The sequence below is a fragment of the Eptesicus fuscus genome, chromosome 25, assembly GCF_027574615.1.
Source record: "Eptesicus fuscus isolate TK198812 chromosome 25, DD_ASM_mEF_20220401, whole genome shotgun sequence".
Lineage (NCBI taxonomy): Eukaryota > Metazoa > Chordata > Mammalia > Chiroptera > Vespertilionidae > Eptesicus > Eptesicus fuscus.
Window position 1 is genome coordinate 3154727 of NC_072497.1, and position 22375 is coordinate 3177101.

The 22375-nt window shown below is 48.1% G+C and overlaps 1 protein-coding gene across 1 annotated transcript in view; it reads left to right on the forward strand.

Moving 5' to 3' along the window:
- The first annotated feature begins 371 nt into the window (after positions 1 to 371).
- PDE8A (phosphodiesterase 8A) overlaps positions 372 to 22375 on the forward strand; it is a 121387-nt gene continuing 99383 nt past the window's right edge. Inside the window, exon 1 of the mRNA XM_054713200.1 lies at positions 372 to 1235. Within this exon, the coding sequence (XP_054569175.1) occupies positions 1035 to 1235 (201 nt within the window). The 5' untranslated portion in view covers positions 372 to 1034. The remainder of the gene's footprint in view (positions 1236 to 22375) is intronic.

Here is a 22375-nt window from a genome sequence, read left to right on the forward strand (position 1 = left end):
TTTTGCGCGAGGCAAGGTGTATGGATGGAGGAGGCGCCCAGAATCAGGGGAGCCCCGGGAGTCCCTGCGATCCACCTGCGAGCGCGGACGGGGCTCAGGCTGCTTTCAGATCCCGGCCAGGGGCGGCCGGGAGGGGCGGCTTGGCACAACTCTCAAAGCAACAGGATGGAGTCAGAGGGACGGACGACGTCTCCCGGTGGCCACCAGGGCTTCGGCGGCTCGAGGTCACCGCCCTCGGCGCCGCTGATGTCCTTGGGCGAGTCCCTTCCCTGCTCCCCGCGGCGCCCGCGCCCGCCCCCGCCCCCTGGGGCCGCGCATGCGCAGTGCGGCGCGCGGGAGGCGGCGGCGGCGGCGGCGACCCAGGTGCGGTGCCCAGACGCCGGCCCCGGAGGCTGCCGCTCGGCGCTGGGCGTGGCGCTGCCTCCCAACCCGCGGAGCCCGCGCCGGAGCCCGCAGCTCCCGGGGGTGGCGGGCATCGTCGTTTCTGCGGTTCTCGACGGCGCGGCCCGGGCCGCCTGGATCCGCGCTCCCTGCCTCTCAGCGGGCGGCCGCCCGACGGGCTCCCTCCCCTCAGCCCCGGCCCTCAGGGCGGGCGCGGCGCGGCGCGGCGGCCGGGCGGCCCGGCGGTCGGAGCAGCCGAGGTGTCGGGCGCCGCGGGACTCCCGGGCGGGGAGAGAACGCGAATCTCCTCCCCGGAATTTCCCGGAAGCGCGGCCGGCGAGGGGGCGATGTGAGGGCGGCCGGGCGCCCGGGGAGGGCATGTTCGGCGGGGCGTCCGCGGCGCCCCCGCCCCAGCGCCCTCTCCGCGCCGCCGCCGCCGCCGCCGCCCCGTGATAAATAAAAGCGGCGGCCGCGCTTCCTGACGTGAGACCCGCGCTCCCGCCGTCCGCCCGCCCGCTCGCCCGCCCGCCCGCGCGCCCAGGCGGCGATGACACGGCGCTGGCGGGGCCCGCGAGGCGCCGGGCGGGCCGTTTGCTGACCGTTTGCTGACCGGAGAGCGGCCGCCGCCAGCGTGTCCGCCGCGCCCCGCCAGCATGGGCTGCGCCCCGAGCATCCACATTTCCGAGACCCAGACCGTGTACCCGGGAGCCCGGGACGCCGAGGCCGCGCCGGGCCCCGCGGCGCCGCTGTCCCCGCCGGGCGGGCCGGGCGCCCTGCTCCGTCCGGAGCCCGAAGCCTTGGCCGCGACCAGCGGCGCCCTCCCCGCGGAGCCCCCCCAGCCTCGCGACTCGAAGGTAAGGGCGCCGGGCGGGCGGGCGGGCGGGCGGGAGCGAGCGCTCCCTCCGGGCCGGGCCGGGCGGGGCCGGCTCTGGGTGACGGACGGGCGCCCGCAGCCCGTCCTGCCGGGTCGGCGACCCGGTCCCGGGCCCCAAGGAAGGGTGTTGTGGGGTGAGGACGCGTCCGAGCCGTGGCGGAGGTTTTTGGGGAGACACCAGACGCCCCGACCCCGGGGTCCTCTGGGAACTTCTCGAAGGCGCTTGAGGCCGTTCCCTTCCCCCCCGAGCGGGTCGGGGAGCCCCCGGAGCCTGGTCGGAGCGAACTTGGTTCTCGGGGGAGGGAAGGGAAGGGAGGGGAAGGGGGCGCCGCGCCCTGCACCCGCCGTCCTGCTGGGCGCCCCGCGCGCTGCTGTTGGTCCTCTGCGTGGGGACCCCTTGCCCCTGGGACCCCAACCTCTTTGCTTCGCTGCGCGTGCATTGGAGGTTCCCGTCTCTCAGCATACATACATGTGTGTAAAGTGCACGGAATTACAAAATCCGACCAGGAACGCCGTTTTTGACACATCAGAGCAAAGTTCATTTTCTTAAGCGATCTGACTGGTGGGACACATTGGTGACTTTTTTTTTTTTTTCTTTTTTTTTTTTTTAATTGCATGTCTTCTCCAACGTGCATTGCCTTGGCTATGTTTTGTCGAAGTTTCTGGGCCTTCATCTTTGCTAAGTTTTTTTTTTTTTAAAGAATGATCTTATTTTAAAAAAGAAATAAAAAAAAATAAATAAAGTTCAGTAGGGCACGCAGCAGCAGTTTTTCCAGGGCTCCGACTTGAACTGTCACAGCTGGGATGTGTGCGTGGTTGATGTTTTACTAAACGAGGGAGGACCCATGGGCGCGCGTGGCCACAGGTGGTCGAGAGCATCCCTCTCCCCGCAGCTGCTCGAGTCATTTGCAAACTTAAACCTGCTTTTCTTTTTATAACTGAGAACTGCGAGACCTCCTGAGCGGGAGAGCTACAGTTCCGTTCGCGTTGTGTCTTTTTTTTTTTTTTATATATATATATATTTTATTGATTTTTTACAGAGAGGAAGGGAGAGGGATAGAGAATTAGAAACACCCATCAGCTGCCTCCTGCACACACCCCTCCCCCCACTGGGGATGTGCCCGCAACCAAGGTACATGCCCTTGACCGGAATCGAACCTGGGACCCTTCAGTCCGCAGGCCGATGCTCTATCCACTGAGTCAAACCGGTTAGGGCCGCTTTGTGTCTTAAGTTTGTATCAGTAGTCATGATACTTTTTTTTTTTTTTTCCTATAACATAGGTGGAAGTGATTTTCCCCACCCCCTCCCGTACATCACGTGAGAACTCACCTTTTTCTCATTATCAGAAGGTGCGCACTCTTTCGGCAGGTTCTTCAAAGACACACACCAGCAGTGGTTTTAATTTAGACTGTTGACCTAAGCTGCTCTGAATATCCGCATAATGTTTATACATTAAGCCTACCTAACTGGCTTTCTTCTTCTTCTTTTTATTTTTTATTTATTTATTTTTTTAAAATATATTTTATTGATTTTTTACAGAGAGGAAGGGAAAGGGAGAGGGAGAGAGAGTTAGAAACATCGATGAGAGAGAAACATCCATCAGCTGCCTCCTGCACACCCCCCTACTGGGGATGTGTCCGCAACCAAGGTACATGCCCTTTACCGGAATCGAACCTGGGACCCTTGAGTTCCCAGGCCGACGCTCTATCCACTGAGCCAAACCGGCTAAGGCTTCTTCTTCTTTTTAAAGCATTACACAAGTGAAGTTGAATCTGGAAACTTTTAACAGCTTTCAAGTGTTTTGGGCCCGAGTCTAATATTGGTTTATCTTGCATTAACTAATATTAAGCTTTTAGGTCATTACAGTAGCCTTTTTAGAAAGAGGCCTTTTTGTGGTGGTGTGGATGTCTTTAAATTCGCCTGGTGTCTTATAAGCATCTCCAGTGCAGCAACTTACTCATCTGTTATACAGTTTCCTGAGTTTCCAAGAATCTTAAATTTTCTGTCCTATTGTCAGACCATTGTCTTGATTTGGGTCCCACAAAAGTACCCATGACAGTGCTTAATCCAGCGGCATGCATATAGTAGGTGCTAAATAAATGGTGACCGAGTTTGTATGTGGTTTTTTTTTTTTTATTGGTAACTGAAGGATGAAACATTTTCAGTCACTGGAATTCGATTCCGTAAAACCTCCAACATAGGCTTTAAGACTATATTATATTATTATACCCAGAGGAGGGGTCAGATGATAAGTAACAACATCACAACCACAGAAATACTAGTCTCATGCTTGTGACTCACGAACTGTACGTGTTGATACCACATCTCAGATACAGGTATTTATAATTAGACATTTCCGGTAATAGGGCAGAGGTAAATATTGGCCTTTTTTTGTTCAGTATTGTTTCTGTAAGGGAATATATTAAATACACTCTGGAAATATAAAAATGCATGCTTAGAGAAGATAAGCTGCCAGCAATTTAGCAAAATCATTATTTTACAATTAATTTGAATTTTTTTTAATTCACATATCAAGATCCAATTTCTGTTCATTAAAATTTTTTCTTCTTAAAAATACAGTAAGTCAGCATATTGTTGAGTGATTTTCAGTAAGAAATTCATTGGGGGAAGTTTCTCTATTCCTGTAGCCGTTCATCAGCATGCTTGGGAGAGTGATAATTAATTGCATTTTCAGATGAATTATTAAGCAGTGTATCCCCTATATTCTAGTGTATCCCACATGTGTTCCCTGAAACAAGTTGTGTACTCTTAATAAGTATTAAATAAAAAAATGGTTCGTGGTCAAATAAGTTTGGGAAATACTGGCTCAGACTACGTTCTGCAGAATTCTTGCATGCAGGATTTGTCATAAAACTGAATTTTCAAAAACACACTGTGAATCCCCAAATCATTTAGAGCATGCAACATTCCCCAAACTTGTTTGGATTATGGTGCCCTTCTGTTGAGATGTATCTTAGGCCGTGTATTAGGACACGAGTATTCAAAGTACAAGGAATATGCTTAACAGTAAAGCTCAATAAACATCATATGCTCCTTAATGATTCCAAAGGTACTTTAGGATCTTGTAATACGCTAGGCTGGGTCATCTTTATGAACTTTATTTAAATATAACTAAAAATACTCTGTGACTGTTGATTCATTTCGGGAGTTACAGTCTATGTGGTTACAGATGATGAATGCTGTGTTCATTTTTGTTTTGTTTTTGATTGGGGTGAGCATTAACTGTAACAGTTCAATGTTTTCTTTGTCAGTCTTTGGATTTCCTGCTTCCCCTTTCCTTAGCTAGGACTTGAGTTGCCCTTAAAGGAGCTGAGTGTGGGGCAGGAGTGACCCTATGCTCACCCTCCCTCCCTTTTAGCAAACACCCAAAGCACTGCCCGTGATTGATACCCCTTCCCCCTCTGTCACTAGTCAGCTGTGTGGGTGGCAGTCATGTCTGTTTCGTTCACTGCTGTACCCCAAACCTCTGACAGGTCTTCACAACCATTTGCTGAAGTGTGCACCAGGCTGTAGAAGTGGAAAACCCACCCAGCCCATAAAAAAGGAGAAATAGAAACCAGCGTTAACCAGAGTGGAGGCTGTAGAACCTGGATTTGATTCTGAGGAAATCTCTGGTTATTTGTACCCAGGGAACACTCTGTTTTCACCTTGGTGAGCAGAGTGGATTTCCCTATAAAGATTTAAGGGTTAGTGTAGCTGGATGAACAGGACACAACAGGTGACAGATAATAGCATAGCCACACACTAACCCAGGGTCACTGCCTCCCGCATTTGGAATCCTCTCAGGTGGATTTCTGTTTGGGCCGTGTCGAGTCTTTACTTCTGCCATTCTCTTTTCCTCACCCTCTATTCTCTCTCTCTTTTTCCCCACCAGCTTGCCCATCTTCCTCCCTGCCAGCCCCACCTTCCTCCACCAAGCTGGCCAAACTAACCATCTTAGTCAACCAACGTTGAGTAGTTTCTCAGTGCTTCTTGGCTATGGAATAAAATGTATTTCCTGCTCTTAATATACCAAGTGGATTAATCAAATCTTTATATTTCCCTAAACTAAAGCAGATGTCTCTCTTTGTGTGACCTGACTGATTTCCCCCCCACTAGAGGTCATGGATCCTTGGTAGATTATATGGCAGTATAGAAAGTTTCCCTCTGAAAATATAATTGAGAAAAGAGACACCGTTCTGTTTCTGAAATAAGTGACTGTAATTTATCTCTGGAGCTCATGGGCTGTGAGTTCTCTCATTATTGTGCACTTACACCTTTCGGTATGCAGAATCTTATTTTTTTGCCAGGCCTAGTTACAGAGATTTGGCTTTTTATATTTTCTTCAATACCTATTCTATGTATACAAAAATCTGCATTTGTACTACATATTATTTTAGTGCTTGATATTACCACCATAATTTTAACTGGTTTTTAAGATAGATGTTACAAATGTCACAACTCTTTTTTTATTTTTTATATTTTATTGATTTTTTTTTTACAGAGAGGAAGGGAGAGGGATAGAGAGCTAGAAACATCGATGAGAGAGAAACATCAATCAGCTGCCTCCTGCATACTCCCCCACTGGGGATGTGCCCGCAACCAAGGTACATGCCCTTGACCAGAATCGAACCTGGGACCTTTCAGTCGGCAGGCCGATGCTCTATCCACTGAGCCAAACCGGTTAGGGCCGAATGTCACAACTCTTATCAGCTCAGATCTGCCCTGGGCTGGCCTTGCCCCTCTCCTTGCTGAAGGGGGGACCACAGGCCCCTTCAGCACAAGTGTTCCCTATAAAGTAGCTTGTGACACTGGTTTTCCGTTGGATGGCTTGCCCATTTGGCTTGGGTTCTTCAATAGAGAAGGTTCCTGATGAGGCCACAGGGTGAGGCAGACATCTCAGAATAACCTAACATGCCTTAAAGGACCAAATATTTTTTTTAAACTTAAAAAAAAAAAAATCAAAGAACAGAGAGAGAGAGGTTGCTTAGGACTTGAGTAATCCCCTGGTCTTTTCCAAGGTCAGTGACTTCAGCCTGGTTTCTCAATGCACTAAGACAGTGGAGGCATTGGACTCCGAGGTTCTTCGAGTGCAGACTCTTCATATTAATAATACCCACCATTTCTGGGATGCCTTCTCTGTTGGAGGCGCTGGGCTGGATGCCTTACAGATATTGCCTCATTTAATCCTCGCCGCCGTCCTGTGAGGTGGCTGCTACCACTTCCCTTTTGCAGACCGACAGCTGATGTTGGAAGCTCGCCCAAGGCCATAGCCTTCGGCTGAGATTCAAATCCATTGATCTCTCACCCCCCGGGGTTGCTGCTCTCTTTAACTACCTGTCTCCACTACATCTCCCATTCTCTGGCTGGCTGTGAGGCTACAGATGTCAAAGGTCACCTGGGTTTTAAGCAGGTGTCCTCAGTCTACGTTGTGGGGATTTTGTTAAGTCTTGACTTCCGGGGGAACTTGGTTCCAGCCCTACATTAGGTTCCCATGTTTGTGGAAGTCGAAGCTGTATTCAGCCGTGTGCCAGTAGAGAGAAAAAGATAGAAACATCGATCGTCTGCCTCCTGCATGCTCCCCACCAGGTATCCAGTCCGAAACCCGGAAATGTGCCCCAACCAGGAATTGAACTGGTGACCTCTTGGTGCATGGGTCGACACTCAGCCACGGAGCCACAGCAGCTGGGCTGTGTTGTATGTCTTTTTAACAAAAAGCCAATCTACCCTAAGCCAGTGATTAATCTGGGGTGGATAGTAAAGTTTGGCCTCTAAAATTTTGGCCATATTAGGGTTGAGCATTCTTCCTGGCTGCCCGCCGCCTTCTCTCTCTCTGTTCTGCTCTGGTGAGAAGTGTGGTTGAAGATGTTGTCAGAGAGCCGCTTGGACACGTTTTTCTTGGTTTCTTTTGACACGTTTTACAAACAGTTTCTCAGCTGCAGGCATCATTTGCAGCTTGCTCATCCCCACAGGCAGGAAGGATGTCATAAATCTCCCCCGACTTTGAGGGTGGCCCTGAAGAGCCCAGGGAGCGGGTGCTCGCCCGTGCTTGTGTTCTGTGCGGCTGGAGTAAGCCTTCTGTGCGTTAGCTCCCTGCTCCTTAGTGTCTCTGTGTCTCCCTTTCATGGCCGCTGAGGAGTGCAGCAGCCACTTCAGTTTTTCTCACTCTGCTCCTGGGACAGCCCAAAGGGCTGGGGCCACGTGGGTGTCCACTTTGTCTTCAAACGTTTGGAGTGGATGGCAGCTCCCCACAGAGATGTGTTTGTAAGGATACAGGTGAAGGAAGAGCCAGAGACAAAGGCCCAGGTCCACCAGGTGTTGGTTGTGGGATGTTTGCCCAGTTCTGACCCTCCGTTTTCTCGAGCATAAAATGGGACTAGAATACCTGGGTCTTGGCGAGGGTCCCTGAGAATAACCTGTGTGAAAGTGCATTGTAAACCCCGAGGCACTGTCACATGTAAGGATGGGTCCTTTCTTTCAGTTATCTTTCTCAAAGGCAAACTTGGCTCAGGTACATTTGCTTAATTTTAAAAAATTTTAAATTATTTATTGTTTAAAGTATATTTGCTTATTTTTTAAAAAGCAGATCTCTTCCTTTTTAAAATATATTTTTGTTGTGTGACTAAGTTGGCCGGTTCAATTCCCAGTCCAGGCACATGCCTAGATTGCAGGCTTGATATCTGGTAGGGGGTGTGCAGGAGGCAGCAGATCCATCTTGGGCTCTCACATCGATGTTTCTCTCTCTCTCTCTCTCTCTCTCTCTCTCCCTCCCTCTCTCGCCCTCCCGCCCTGCCTTCCCCACCCTCTGGAAATCAATAAAATGTGTTTTGTCTTTTCCCTAATATTTTATTGTGAAAAATTTCAAACATACAGCAAAGTTTAATTACCTAGCTACCACCTGAATTCTGCAGCTAACAATTTCCTATATTTGCTTTATCACATCTCTCCATTCCTTAGTCCACCCAGCAGTCTGTTTTATTTTTGGATGCATTTTAAAGTAAATTCACACATCAATATACTTAACCCCGAAACACTTTATTATGCATATCGCTTAGAGTTCAAATTTTGTTTCTCTTTTTTTTTGACAAAGGTATACATCTGTTTAATTCAAATTGGTCAAGATAATACAATATTACCATTATTCCAGAAAGTTCTCTGTGCGTCTCCCCCATTCCTACTCCCACCCAGTGGCAAACACTGTTCTGATTTTTTCCATTATAAATTTCATTTGCCTATTCTAGGCTTCACATAAGTAGAATATTCAAGTATGTATTTGGTGTAAGGCTTCTTTCACTCAGCGTAGTGTTTTTGAGATTCATCTATGTTGCATGAATCAGTAGGCTTTTTTTTTTTTTCTTGCTTAGTAGTCTTTTGTATGAGTAGGTCACATTTCACTTATCCATTCTCTTATTGATGGACACTAGGGCTATTTCTATTTCTGTGCACTATCCTATATAATAAAAAGCTAATATGCAAATTGGCCGAACAGCAGAACGACAGGTCGCTATGATGCGCACTGACCACCAGGGGGCAGACAGTGCAGGAGCTTCCTTCTGGTGGTCAGTGTGCCAGAAGCCCGGCTCACGGCTGGCGAGTGAGCAGCAGTGGCGGGAGCCTCTCCTGCCTCCGCAGCAGCACTAAGGGTGTCCGACTGCTGGCTGCTGGTTTAGGCCTGCTCCTTGTGGGTATCGGGCCTAAGCCATCAGTCAGACATCCCCTGAGGGCTCCCAGACAGTGAGAGGATGCAGGCCGGGCTGAGGGGACCCCCCACCCCCCCCCAAGTGCATGAATTTCATGCACTGGGCCTCTAGTTAAGAATAAAGCTGCTATGAATATTCTTATATGTATTATTTTGTGGACATATGCTTTCATTTCCCTTGGGTAAGTACCAAGAAGTGGAATTGCTGGGTATAGGATATCTACCTGTTTAGTGTTTTAAGAAATTGCTTGAACTTTTTCCAAGATGGTTGTACAATTTCATACTCCTGCCAACGATGTCTAATAAAAGTTCTGTTGCTCTACATTCTTGCCCCCATTTGGTGTTATCAGTCTTTTAATTTTAGCCATTCTGGTGGGTGTGTGATGGTATCTCATGGTTTTGATTTCCATTTCCTTAATGGCTAATAATTTTGAGTACTTTTTATGTGCTTATTGATCTTTTATATAACTTCCTTTTGAAATTTTAATTTTAACACTTTTTTTTATTAAAAGGAAATATAAGTATTGTCATGACCTCTGGGAACGGAAGGACTTATTAAAACAAGTTACACAAACTATTTACCAGAAATAAAAGGGTTCATAAATTCTTTAGAATAAAGAACTTCTCATCAAAAGAGAGTGAAAATGAAGGAAAGCCATAGGCAGGAAGAAGAAATTTGCAGCACATAATACCAATAAAATATGAGAATCCAGAATATCATAGAACTCCTAAAAGTCAATAGGAAAAAGACAGCCCATTTGAAAAATAGGCAAAGACTTGAACAGGCATGTCGTTAAAGAGGAAGCCAGATGGCTAATAAATGTATGCAAAGCTGTTCATCCTCACTGGGGAAATCCAAATGAAAACCACAGTGAGGTAACACTTCACACCCACCAAACTGGCAGACATTGAAAAGCCTGACAGTGTTTTGAGGAACTCTTCAGCCCTGTCGGTAGCCGTGTCAGTCAGTGCTACCACTTGGGGAAACCACTGTCATTGTCAAGTCGAGTTGAGCATATGACCTAGCAGTGTCACTCCTAGGAGCTCTTACACCAATGAACTGGAAACATGTCCAAGAATGTTCATAGCAGCATTCCTTTTATTTATTTATTTATTTATTTATTTTTAAAAATTTATTGATTTCAGAGAAGGGAGAGGGAGAGGGAGAGAAACATCAATGATGAGAGAGAATCTTTGATTGGCATGTACTACCAGACACTGAGCCTGCAGCCTAGGCAGGTGCTCTGACCGGAATTGAACCGTGACCTCCTGGTCCATAGGTTGGCACTCAACCACTGAGCCACACGGACTGGGCAACAGCATTGGTTTTAATAAGCAAACTTTTAAAATATACGTTTTTATTGATTTCAGAGAGAGGAAGGGAGGGGGAGAGAGAGAGACAGAAACATCAGTGATGAGAGAAAATCATCCATCAGCTGCCTCCCCTCTTCCCCCACCGGGGATCAAGCCCATAACCCGAGCATGTACCCCAATTGGGAACTGAACCTCAGCGCCCCAAGCCACATTGGCTGGGCAAGCAAACTTTTTGATTAAACCCAAATGTCCATCAACCACGTAAATAAGTTGTGATGTGCTTAAACAGTGGGCTGACTAGTTTACAGCTTTGCAAATGAATGGATTGTAGCCACAGGTATCAACACAGATCAATTTCAAAAACTTAATATGGAGAGAAGTTATATAAGAATTTATGAAGCATAATTCCTTTTATTTAAATTTTTAAAATCTTTTTTTATCTTTATTGTTTTTGTTTTGTTTTTCTTTTATTTAAATTTTAATAGCTAAACTATATTATGTGGGGTTATGTATATAATATACACATAGATATAAAGCTATAAAGAAAAAAATTACTACAAAATTCAGTTAGGTAAAGAAACTCTATGTCAGGGACTAACATGATGAGCAGGTCAATTTGAGTGCCTAGTCTAGAGGGTACAGGAGGGATACCAGGCCCTGCCTAGACTCCTCTCTGGGAGGTGTGGCAGGTCTCCGCCCTGGAAGTGATGGTAGTGCCACTGGCATGGATGGTGCTCAGAGAACAGCCAGGAGCTTAGTCTGGATTGGTCGGAAGGTATAGAGACAGGAAGGGAGGGAGGACTTGGACCTGGGCCACGAAGGCTGGGGGGACCTGGATAGGTAGACCAGTCACTGGTGTGAGGGTGGAGGGGTGGCTTGCTTTGCAGACTGGGCGGGGCTGACCAGGAATAGGATGGAGGGCCTGGAAGCCCGGTTGAGGCGTTTGAAGTCCATCCTGTAAACCTTAGAGAACTCCCCGAGGCGCTTTCACTCTCATCAGGGTGAACATATTGTATGAAGACTGAGTTTCAGGGGAAATGGCAGCGCTTGGAGTGAGGAAGAGCTCAAGGTGGACCTTACTGTAGGCCCAAGGTGTGGCCAGGCACAGCTGATGTCGTGGGGTGGCGTGGGCAGGGAGGGAATGAGGGAAGGAAAGCTGGCAGGCTAGAGGCAGACTGGGTTTGGGGAGTGAGGGATGAGGTCACTGGAGGGCGACTAGGAGGTTGGGTTTTACCAGCAGAGAAGGACTGATAGATAGCCTGCCACAATTTGTGCAGTGCTTTATGGTTTACCAAGCGCTATTTTTATACAGCATCTCATTTGATGTTCCCCAAACTCCTGTGACGTAGGAAGGAGGGATTTTATTTTCCCTCTTGAAGACCTAAAGAGGCAGAAATGTAAGGAGATCAAATGACTTACCCCAGTTTGTGGTGACGGCTTCCAGAAACAGGTTCACTGTAATAGCACAGGGCAGAAGCCAGAGGAGAGAGGTTAGGGAGCTCTTTAAAAAGCCTTTCTGGTCTCTTGGTTCTGGAATCATTTTATAAGAGTAAACTTTGATTTTCCCCTTATTAAGACAGTAATGTTCATTGTGGAAAACTTGAAAAATACAGAAAGGAACCAGGATTACTTCAGTTGCACAATTAAGTTGCATAGTCGGGAGAGAGCGTCCCATAAAATGGTGGTATGCTTCCTCCCTCCATGTAGATGATCCTATGTAATAAAAGCGTAGTATGCAAATTGTCCCCTAGACCGGGAGTTGTCTGGGAGTTCGACCAGGGGGCGGGGCTGGCCGGGGGAAGGGAGGGAGGCCCTGGGCGGGGGTGGCGGTGGCAGCAGGCGGCTGGGGGAAGGGAGGAAGTACCTGGCTGGCAGCCAGTAGCGGCTAGGGTCCCTACCAGTGCATGAATTCCGTGCACTGGGCCTCTAGTTTTAAATAACTGTAATTCAGAATGACTTTAAAAATTGTTTTGTTCTTTAGTTCTAGGAAACACTTAGCTGTTATTTCCTCAAATGTTCCCTTTCCATTTCCTCATTTTCTTTCTTTTGCAGCTCCCTCCAAATGATAGGGTTTTTTGTTTGTTTGTTTGTTTGTTTAATATATTTTTATTTATTTCAGAGAGGAAGGTAGAGGGAGAGATAGAAACATCAATGATGAGGAGAATCATTGATCAGCTGCCTCCTGCACCCCCCCGCACTGGGGATCAGGCCTGCAACCCAGGCATGTGCCCTTGAGCGGAATCAAACCCGGGACCCTTCAGTATTCAGGCCAACGCTCTATCCACTGAGCCAAACCGGCTAGGGCCAAATGATAGGGTTTTGACACATCTGGGTCTGCCCTCCATGTCTCTGCACTGTTCTCTTCCCATCTCTGCATCACAATGTGGGAGGATTTTTTAGTCCGCTCTTCCAGCTACTGACTCATTCCTCAAGGTCTGCACAGCCCTCGAGCCCATTGAGTTTTAAAATGGGCTCGAGGGCTGGGCAGTTTTTGTGTTCAAGATTTATGGTTCTCTTTATAACTTACACTAAAGGCCCGTTGCACAAAATTCATGCATGGGGGGATTGTCCCTCAGCCCAGCCTGCACCCTCTCCAATCTGGGACCCCTCGAGGGCAGTCGGACATCCTTCTCACAATCTAGGACTGCTGGCTCCCAACCACTCACCTGCCTGCCAGCCCGATTGCCCCTAACTGCCCTCCCCTGCAGGCCTGTTCACCCCTAACTGCCCTCCCCTGCAGGCCTGGTCGCCCCAACTGCCCTCCCCTGCAGGCCTAGTCCCCCCTCAACTGCTCTCCCCTGCAGGCCATCTTGTGGTGGCCATCTTTGACCACATGTGGGTGGCTATCTTGTGTGTTGGAGTGATGGTCAGTTTGCATATTACCTATTTATTATATAGGATTATTATATAGCATTTTTTTTTGGTTGTAGCATACTACTACCTTATCTATTTGAGGATATAAATTATACACACTTGGAAGTCCTATTCTGATTGCTGTTTATTGAAAACATTTTTTGTGAAATAAGAAATGCAGTTAGAAAAATGTACAGTCTTAAAGTGGGCAGCTTGATAAGATTTTACACATGTATGATGCGTGTAACTGCCACCCAGATCGAGATAAAACATGGCTAGCACTCCAAAAGTTTGCCTCATGACTGTTCACTATTTTCCAGTATTTTTAACATTTTTTTATTAAAAATCTCAAATATACAGCATTCCCGGAAGAATTTTACATTAGCATTTTACTGTACTTGCTTTATCATCCATCTATCTATCTAATCCTGTCTAGCCACCTCCTTTTTCTTTTATGCATATTAAAGTAATTATAATCATCAGTACACCTCCCCTTCAGTATTATAGCATGAATGTCATTAATTAAGGTTCATTATTTAGATTTTTTCTTTTGTAATTTACGGACAATAAAATGCACAAATATTTGTTGTACATTTGCTGAGTCTTGACAAATCCATACATTTGCCTGTGGAATCAAAACCTCTCTCAAGTTATAGAACATTGTCATCAGCCAGAAAGTTCCCTTGTGCCCCTTCCCAGGCAGTTTCTCCCCACCATCCCTGCAACTATCCTCCTAATTATTTTCAAAAATGCAAAACAAGCCTGGCTGGCATGGCTCTGTGGTTGAGCGTTGACCTATGAACCAGGAGGACACAGATCGATTCCTGGTCAGGGCACATGCCCAGGTTGTGGGCTCGATCCCCGGTGGGGGCGTGCAGGAGGCAGCCAATTGATGATTTTCTCTCATCATTGATGTTTCTCTCTCCTCCCTTCCTCTCTGAAAGCAATAAAAATATATATATATATTTTTTTAAAAAAAACAAGAGAATGACTTAATAAGCAATGATATATGAAATCAAATTGTATATTATCACCACATAAAATATGTGCATATGAAAAAAACATGAAGGTAATACACATCAAAAATGATAACAGTTGTACATTTGTGTTAATTTTTTTCCCATTGTAGATTAGCTTTGTTTGTTTGTTCTAGAACTTCATATAAGTAGACTTGTATACTATGTACAGTACTTTTGTTTAATTTTTTAAAAAATATATTTTATTGATTTTTTACAGAGAGGAAGGGAGAGGGATAGAGAATTAGAAACATCGATGAGAGAGAAACATCGATCAGCTGCCTTCTGCACACCCCCTACTGGGGATGTGCCCGCAACCAAGGTACATGCCCTTGACCGGAATCGAACCTGGGACCTTTCAGTCCACAGGCCGATGCTCTATCCACTGAGCCAAACCGGTTAGGCTACAGTACTCTTTTTATGTAACAATTCTTTCACTCAGCATTATGTGTTTTGAGATTTATCTGTTTGATATATCAGTAGTTCGTAGTATTCTATTAACTTTTGAAAGCTCATGGTAGATACTGTTAAAATGCCCCCCCCCCCGCCCCCCCGTTTTAGTGGCCTCGTAGTCTCCCTTCTCCGTCACAGAGAGCTCCTGTTTGGTAAGTTCTGTGATAGGGAGGGCACTCGTTCTTTATTGGATCAGTGAAGTATTCCTTCATTCATTCAGCACACATTCACTTAGTGCTCACTGAGGGCCAGGAGCTGCACGTGGCTTTTGTAAGTAACGTGGAGATGTAAGGTTAGCCTACTTGCCCTGGCCGGTGTGGCTCACTGGATAGAGCGTCGGCCTGTGGACTGAAGAGTCCTCGGTTCAATTCCAGTCAAGGGCACGTACCTGGGTTGCAGGTTCCCTGGCCCTGGTCAGGGCACGTGCAGGAGGCAGCCAATCGATGTGTTTCTCTCACATCGATGTTTCTCTCTGTCTCTCCCTCTTCCTTCCATTCTCTCTCAAAATCAGTGGGAAAAATATCCTCGGCTGAGGATTAACAACAAAAAGATGAGCCTTCTTTTTGGATGATGCTCTCATTGGAGAGAAGACTTGTCTCTAATTGCCCTGTCCCCCGATTGTCCAGGGCCTGTTCAGAAATCGGAACATACCGGTGACTGTGGTACAAAGAGGGCAGGGGAATTGGAGTCAGAAGGCTTGGGTTCGAAATCTGGCTTTGGTGCTTGTTTAACTGTGAGCTGGGCAAATCACTCGTCTGGGGGCCCCAGTTCCTTGGCTGTAAGATGAGCATGTACAGGAGTAGGTGCGGGAAGAGCCCAGAGAAGGGTCAGACTCCCTTGTTTTCCTGTGGTTATTAATCAGAATTGTTTTCTCACCGCCGGGGCCTTAGAGAAGGAAGCGCTGTTCAGTAATCCGTTCAGAGCGGCTAAATATACCGATAATGGAAAAATAAACAGGGTGTACTGCTTTGCTGGCCTGTAAACCAGAAGGCAGTTACCGAGCCAAAGCTGTGTTTGTCTTGAGAGGCCAAGACTATTTCTGCCGCGTCGGTCAGCCCCGGATCCCACAGTGACGGGTCACCGCGTGGTTTTGGTGTAGGCTCGGTTGTTCTAGGGCTGGCTCTGCCACAGGGAGAGTTCGGTTACCGTGCTGCTTCTGCCGGCTGGAGGCGGTCTGCTGGTCAGGGCTGCTGTGGCCTGAACTCGCGCTCCCAGGGTGCAGGCCCTGGCCCGCTGGAGCAGCATGCGGTCCCACACCAGGCTCCTTCCCACCAGGTTGCTTTGGGGAGTGAGCAGTGTCTAAACCAGGCGTCCCCAAACTACGGCCCGCGGGCCACATGCGGCCCGCCGAGGACACTTATCCGGCCCGCCGGGTGTTTTCGCCGTTTTGTTTTTTTACTTCAAAATAAGATATGTGCAGTGTGCATAGGAATTTGTTCATAGTTTTTTGTTTTTTTTAAACTATAGTCCGGCCCTCCAACGGTCTGAGGGACAGTGAGCTGGCCCCCTGTTTAAAAAGTTTGAGGACCCCTGGTCTAAATGATGGCGTGAGGGCTTTGCCCCTGTCCTCAGGGTTCTTAGCCTTTGCTAAGAACAGCCAGATTGCTAAAGTGATCTACCTCGTTATTATTTCTCCCTCGTGAGGACATTTTTTGGAATTCTAGCCCACCTAAGCTATTCTTTTGAAGAACATATGTTTAGACCTAATTAAAAAAAATAAAAAAATATATATATTTATTGATTTCAGGGAGAAAGGGAGAGGGAGAGAGAGAGAGAAAAACATCAATGATGAGAGAGAATCTGTGATTGGCTGCCTCCTGCACACCCCCCACTGGGGATCGAGCCCACAACCCGAGCAGTGCTCCAACCGAGAATTAAACCATGACCTCCTGGTCCATAGGTCGATACTCAACCACCGAGCCAGGCCAGGCCTCATATTTTAGTTCCTAGACAATCAGACCCCGTATACAGGAGGTCCAGATTTGCTGCTCTAGAAGCAGAGTTTCAAAGAGGGGGAGCAGAGTGATCAGATGTCAATCCAGCTGTGCCATTTCCTGCTCAAAATCCCGACTCCTTCCCTTGACCTTCAGCGCCCAGGCTGATGTGGCTCCTGGCCCTCCCCAGCTGTCGCCCATGCCTTACACACCGAACGCCTCCAGTGCCCGCACGTCAGGGCCTTGATGCCCTCTGGACTTTGGGCAATTTCCTCACAAGCGCTCTGCTGAGAATGTCTCCCCAGCGGAATCAGCAGAATTAGAAAAAGAACCCGGGTGAAGGCGGAGCTCTGAGAAGGAAGTAGGTAACTGCTGGAGGAAGTATTTTATGTGTGGAACGAATGCCCTCGGTTTTTTGTGTTTGTGGAATTCATTCCATTAAAAAACAGATTAAGATAGGATGCAGGGTTCAAACTGTCAAGGTCATGCCTGCTCCCAGGATAGAGAGGTCCCTGTGGCTGCTCTGGGACAGTGCTGACCCTCGGGGCTGTTCACTGTGGCCCTGAGGCCCCGGTTGAAGGACTTCCTTCCTCCCGCGGAGCATGGATACCCTCGGGACCAGAGGAGCCAGCTGTGGCTGGTACAGCTTTCTCCTCGCTGAGCGCCTGGAGGGAGTCTGACTGCGGAGAGAGGTCACCCAGTACCAACGGAAGGGCTTCTGGGTTTGGTGGTGCCCCGCTGAGTGCCGGGTTGTGTGGGACAAGCAGGCTTTCCTGTGATCCCCTGGACACCTCTGTTCATCTGGCTTGTTACACTGAAACCCACAAAAACATGGTCACTAACCTAGAAATCCAAGATCGCTGTAACAAACAAATGACCAGGTGTTGGATGCTTACCACACACCAGGCACTGTTCTAAGCTACTTCCATGTATTACTGACTCAGTGGTCGGCGAACCCCGGCTCTCGAGCCACATGCGGCTCTTTGGCCCCTTGAGTGTGGCTCTTCCACAAAATACCACGTGCGGGCGCGCACGTACAGTGCGATTGAAACTTCGTGGCCCATGCGCAGAAGTCGGTTTTCGGCTCTCCAAAGAAATTTCAGTCGTTGTCCTGTTGATATTTGGCTCTGTTGACTAATGAGTTTGCCGACCACTGTACTAACTGAACCCTTAAGAAAACCCAGTGGGCTTGGTATTACCTTAGTGGCTCACCTTCAGCAATGAGAAGACTGAGCCAGCGGGAGGTGAATTTGCCCAAGGTGTCCTAGCCAGCAGCCTGGTTTCTGAGTCCGCACTAGATTTTGCTATTTCTGTCGTTTTTCATTTTACTTTTTGAGATTCATGAGATGCCATGAATGGTTTTGTTTGTTTTGAGACAGTTCTCCTGATTATATTGGTCTGGATGCTTTTGACTGCAGGTGACAGCATCCTAATCTAGCTGAGGCCAGAAGGGAGAGCTGTGGGCCACTCCAGCCTGCCGTACGTAACCAGCCCCAGGGAAGGACCGGGGCACGCCAGCCTCTGGGACAGAGGAGACCAGCACTCTTTCTCCATCTTCCCCTCTCACTTGCTGTCATCTCCCATTTTCTTGGGCTGATTTTTTTTCTGCTCAGCAGGAAGCTGTGCCCAACAACAGCTCCCCTTTCCCACCTGCATCAGTGGGGAATCTCTTCCTTTCATTCCCGCGTGGAAGTCCTGGGAAGGACCAAGACGGCCTGGCTTAGGACACCTGCTCGCCCCCTCGGCCAGTGGTGGCGTCTGTGATGGGGGGAGTTGGATGGGGAGGAGCAGCTCTCAGAGGAAGGGAAGGTGCTGGTCACAGAACAACCCATGCTCCTGCCCTGGGGTTCAGCCCAAGCCCCTAGACCTGTGGTCGGCAAACTGCGGCTCGAGAGCCACATGTGGCTCTTTGGCCCCTTGAGTGTGGCTCTTCCACAAAATACCATGGCCTGGGCGAGTCTATGTTGAAGAAGTGGCGTTAGAAGAAGGTTAAGTTAAAAAAATTAGGCTCTCCAAAGAAATTTCAATCGTTGTCCTCTTGATATTTGGCTCTGTTGACTAATGAGTTTGCCGACCACTGCCCTAGATGCTTTTCATCTTAAGAATTTATACCACTTTTATGTGTAATGAGGGTTGTTCTTAATTCTGATTGTGAGACAGTTTGTGTTCTGCGTTATCAGAGAAACTTTCCACTTGTTCTGTTTGCTAAGAGAAGAACATTTCAACAAGTTTTGACATAGAAAGGGCTTCCCAGTTGACCCTCCCCTGTGTATTCTGCTTAAGGATATTTAATGACTCCGTATTGCGCATTACTTCTCTTTTCATCCGTTGCTTTCAGGGTTATTACTTGTTTTCAATTCTGTTTTTGCATTCCAGTGGTAAGATCATCGCAGCCTGTGTTTTGGGGTTTCTTTTCGTCAGCTGGCTGTATCTTGAGCTAGCCACCCAACCTTGTGGGCCTTCATCTCTTCACCTGGTAGGATAGGCCGACTGTCGTACCACACGCCAAGGTACATGGAAGTCGCAGCCGTGATAAACGTTTCTCAGTCCTGTCCCATTTGAAGGGGTGTTCCCGATTAGTGGAGGACTCCCCTCGAGGTGGCGATGCCCGGACGGAGGCTCCTTCCATCTGTGGCTGCCAAGGTCACCAAGCACGTCTGCACAGACAAGGAGGGGTAAGAGCGCGAAGGGTCGTGGGGCAGAGGTCCTTAGGGGCCAGCCCTGGACGTGGTCCGTGTCCGTTTGTTCCGTTGGTCACTTGGCCACCCCTAGTTTCACTGAAGCCTGGGAGATGGCATCTGGGTGTGTGTGTGCCCGGGAGAAGGGGAACTGGGCTTGGCCAGCCAGCCTGGTCTGCCCCACCTCTTTGGTGACTATTTTAACTCTTCCCCTTTTCCCCTCGCGCTTGCGCAGCATTTGTGGAGGTTGGTCCCTGACATTGTCTTAGTAACAGATACATAGCCCAGGCCTGAGCCAGGCGTGAAATTCCCCTGGTCCCAGTTCCTAGTCCTGTTGAATCTCGCCTGAAGCTCACAAGATCTCACTCTGGGCTTTGCATCTACATGAGTCAATAAACCCACCTTATGGCATAGTAATTTGAGGGACAAAAATTTTAAAATACATTTTTATTGATTTCAGAGGGGAAGGGAGAGGGAGAGAAACATCAATGATGAGAGAGAATCATTGATCTGCTGCCTCCTGCACGCCCCGCACTGGGGAGCAAGCCTGCAACCCAAACATGTGCCTTTGACCAGAATCGAACCTGGGACCCTTCAGTCCACAGGCCGACGCTCTACCCACTGCGCCAAACCGGCTAGGGCTTGAGGTCAAATTTTTAAAATTTGCAACCAAAAGCATCCTGATTGATACAGCTTCTGAAATGGAAGAGGAGCAGGGAGAGAGGAAGGGTAGAGTCTGGATCTCAGAGTCCTGCACATCTGTGATGCTTCTTCGGGTACTCGAACCCCCACGCAGGGTCTGAGTGGATGTGACCCTAGTTTGACTTCCAGTTTCCCAGAATTCCAGCTGGGATAACGCTCTTCTGCCCTTAGACAATGGTTTGTCTTTGGGTTGAGTGATAGTTTCATTGAAGAATAAATAACGGCATTTTATTTGTCTTCCACCAAGATGAACGGGACATAGTTCATATGCTTTCTTTTCTCACATGTTGTTTTAGCAGCTTCTCTAAAGTTTGCCTTTACATCGGGGAAGTGTTTGGAGTAAATAGACACACTGCAGAATGCATTTGGTTTATACTTGGGGGTTCTCTCTCTTTATGTAGGAATTCTGTATTTCTTGATTTGGAATGTTCCAAGCCCTTTGGTAACTTGAACAGTTTGTCAGATTTGTTGATTTTGTAGCACCTCCATCTGGAAAAAAATGCCGGCGCAGTTAGTGGCCCAGGGAGGTGTCAGAAGCCAGGTGATCTTTCCTGTGTTGTGACACTGAGATGCAGGTTAATTATGTCTCTCTGAGTATAGTCTGAGTCTATTTGCAGAATTCCATCCTCAGTCTGCTGAGACCTATAACGGCCTGTCTGGCTCCCTGTCGCTGCCTTTCTCCTGACACCTTGGCCCCACCAACCCCCCTCCTAAGTGTGTTACGCCCCCCCCCCCCCCATTCAGTTGGACTTGATTCTAGTTCCACGCTCTGGGACTCAGTCCTGTTTCTAATGATGGGGCCTTGTTGGTGTGCACACAGCCTCATCTTAAATTCTTACACCCTCTCCTGGCTACCTGCCAGCGCCTTGGTTTCCCCTTTTCCTGACTCCGGAAACCCTGCCCCCTGACACGGGTTTCCTCCCACTGCTGATGAGTCTGCCTGAATCCTTTCCTACCACCTCCGCCCCTCCCGACCCCACTCCTCCTGCCCTTGCTTGCCGAACCATCTGCCTTTTGCTAAATGTCCCTAAAGCAGGGCTGGAGCATGGTTTGCTGGGGACGCGGTGGGGAGCCCTCTCTCCAGTGTCTGATGGCCAGGCACGCGCTCCGCCTTAGAGAGCCCGTGGGGCTGCGCAGCCTTCTCCTCCCAGGCCAGCCTGTTTGTCCGCTGGGCTCCTGTTCCGTAATGGGCACCTGGGAGAGGCAGGCTCGGAGTGTGAGTCCTGCTGAGAGGAAAAGGAAGGAAGTGTTCTTCACCCAACTTCTGCCTCCTTTTCCTCATTCGTCCTGGGGGTGCGTGTGGTTGTGGGTAATGCTTTGTTGTTTAGGGCAGGGAGAAGGGTGGGAGAGTCGCAGAGTAATTTTCACTGTGTGACTAGGGAGGAAGTCTAAAAGCCAACCTGGAGACCATTCCAGCTCTCGTCTCTCTACCTTCTCATTTAACACTATTGATGTAAAAACCAGGCCTTTTTTTCTTTGCTTTTTTAAAATATAATTTGATTGATTTCAGGGAGGAAGGGACAGGGAGAGAGAGATAGAAACATCCATGATGAGAGAGAATCATTGATCAGCTGCCTCCTGCACACCCCCCACTGGGGATTGAGCCGCAACCAGGGCTTGTGCCCTTGATTGGAATCGAGCCTGAGACCCTTCAGTCTGCAGGCCAGTGCTCTATCTACTGAGCCAAACCGGCTAGGGCAGGCCTTTTTTCTTTTTTTCTAATTTTTTTTTTTAATATATATATATTTTATTGAATTTTTACAGAGAAGAAGGGAGAGAGACAGAGAGCTAGAAACATCGATGAGAGAGAAACACCGACCAGCTGCCCCCTGCACACCCCCCACTGGGGATGTACCCGCAACCAAGGCACACGCCCTTGACCGGAATCGAGCCTGGGACCCTTCAGTCTGCAGGCCGATGCTCTATCTACTGAGCCAAACCGGCTAGGGCAGGCCTTTTTTCTTTTGAAAGTGACTGTTAGAAAGTCATTTTTGGCTGCAGGTGATAGAGAATGTTTTATAATCAGGCCAACAAAAAACTATACCTGTACGTTTGTTTTCTATGACCTAGGAATAAGGATGTTACAGATCTCTTTTTGTAATGGAATTTGTTGTCCTAAGAGCTTACCCATTGTAAAATTTAGGCATTTTGAGTGACAGATGATAAAATTCATCTAAAGGGAGTATATTCGTGGGTTTCAGGGTGGAGAAGGATCCTTAGCCATTGTTTTTACATGGCCAGTTTTCATCAAAAGTTTAGATTTTCTCCAGACAGTGGTGGGTTATCTTGTCTGTTATTACAAAAACCAGCCAAACAAAAAACAGATGTCATATGCTGTTGGTAGGAATGTAAATTAGTAACGTTATTTTGGAAAACTGTTTGGCAGTATCTGCTAAAGTTGAACATATGCATATTTTGTCTCCCACCAATTCTGCTCCTTGGATAGATACCCAGTAGAGGTGTGTACATG